Source organism: Triticum dicoccoides, chromosome 1A (assembly GCF_002162155.2).
Source record: "Triticum dicoccoides isolate Atlit2015 ecotype Zavitan chromosome 1A, WEW_v2.0, whole genome shotgun sequence".
NCBI lineage: Eukaryota > Viridiplantae > Streptophyta > Magnoliopsida > Poales > Poaceae > Triticum > Triticum dicoccoides.
The window spans coordinates 8,606,090-8,607,647 of NC_041380.1; the positions used below are offsets into that span (position 1 = coordinate 8,606,090).

At 43.5% G+C, this 1,558-nt stretch overlaps 1 protein-coding gene across 3 annotated transcripts in view; it reads right to left on the minus strand.

The window, feature by feature from the left end:
- LOC119358036 (serine/threonine-protein kinase 19-like) overlaps positions 1-1,558 on the minus strand; it is a 6,293-nt gene that overhangs the window by 2,751 nt on the left and 1,984 nt on the right. For 2 of the 3 annotated variants that reach the window (XM_037624764.1, XM_037624762.1), the window contains exon 3: positions 642-715. In XM_037624764.1, the coding sequence (XP_037480661.1) occupies positions 642-715 (74 nt within the window). Of the gene's footprint in view, positions 1-641; positions 730-1,558 lie in introns of all 3 variants that reach the window. The other variant, XM_037624772.1, reaches the window with a different exon arrangement.

Sequence of the window (1,558 nt, forward strand, 5' to 3'; positions counted from 1 at the left end):
TGAACCTTCGCTCCACCTCTGCCTTTCTGTTGTTGCGCATCGTCTGAAGGTCCTGGCTCTCTCCCTAGAACACCTAGTTGTGCCTCTCTCCAAGACGAAATTTGTAGAATCACTATCGAGTCCAGGACTTTTCGACAATCTTTTGGCAATGGTTTCCACCAAGACAGACACCAAATTCATCTGGAGCAGCGAGCTGTCCATCTTAAAATGATTTGCCAGTTACCTCAACCAGGAGCAGTGTTCACTGTCTCGGCGTTTTTGGGCAGCTGGGGGCATTTAAGCTGGCCAACTGTCCAGCAATGGTGCTGCAGCGTTAAACAGATGAAGAAAAGGCACTTGACAGGCGCTTTGGCTTTCCGGAGCACCTTGTGGCATGGGAATACTGTCCAGACACGGAAGAATGCCCTATCAGATAGCTGAGCTGACTGAAGGTCTGGACATAACTGTTTCCTTTTCTAAAAGAATGGTGGATAGTCGAAATGATTCATGTGGATTGCATAAAATAAGTGTCTAGTAGGTTGTTCAATGAATTAACAGTTTAAAATGCTGAAACTCAAACAATGCAACAAAATGAAACATGTATGTATGATATCATTGTTCTCGAAGTTTAGACAAGATTAAAAAAAAGAGCATACAAATACCTTCTCTAGCTTTGGGAACTGTGTGCGCATCAACTGTAGAGCTATCAAAGTATCACTGAATATAAGGTTGTCCTCTGCATCATCAAAACTGCTAGATGTTATAACAATTTCACAGCTTACAATAATAATTGTCATTGAGTACGATGTTTTTCACATACAATTTGTAGCATCTTCTTAACAGAATATAATGTCTTTGTTGTTGACTGTCTAATGCAACAAGTGATCTAAATTAGGGAGCAAATTATGTTCAAGGTTACTAAACTTATTCTGAGGGTGTGTCAGCTAGGTACCCGCTCTCCTGACTCGCAAATTTGGGTCACCAAAACCGTAAAATCTCCAGTGCCCAAGCTAGAATGACCATCCAGGTTCTCTAATCATGTTCCCAATTTTGCAGCAAGCCACAGGACGCCTATAGTCCATTGTTAATTTTTCTCTGTGCCTAATCTTGTTCCAGCCCCACCCCTATAAATCTCTCATAAAAACAGCCACGACTATGGACAATCGATCCCACCAGTGAAACCATTGGAGATACCAACAGTGGTAATGCAACTCTGTTTCCAGCTACATCAACTACGGGAATCCATTCTCTGGTACCTGCAGTGTCTTAGAAGGAATGGAAACAAACGAGAGAGCGTGTCTGTAGCAGATGGTGACCTGACATATAGCATTTTGTTCTCAGAAATCTCTGCAAAAAATGAAGCCTCTCTTGACTTGTTGCACCTGTCCAATTGCTGCCACAAAAGCAATTTTCTAGGGAGTATATAACTAAAGAGTTCTAAGAAGTAGAATTGAGCAGAGTTTGGTAGGCAACTGCAGGAGAGGTGATGGTTGCTTGCTGCTGCCTGCTGTCCCGGAGAGGAGGAACTGCACGAGAGGAGGGGGAGGCGGATCTGCTGGAGAGGAGGGGGAGAAGCAGC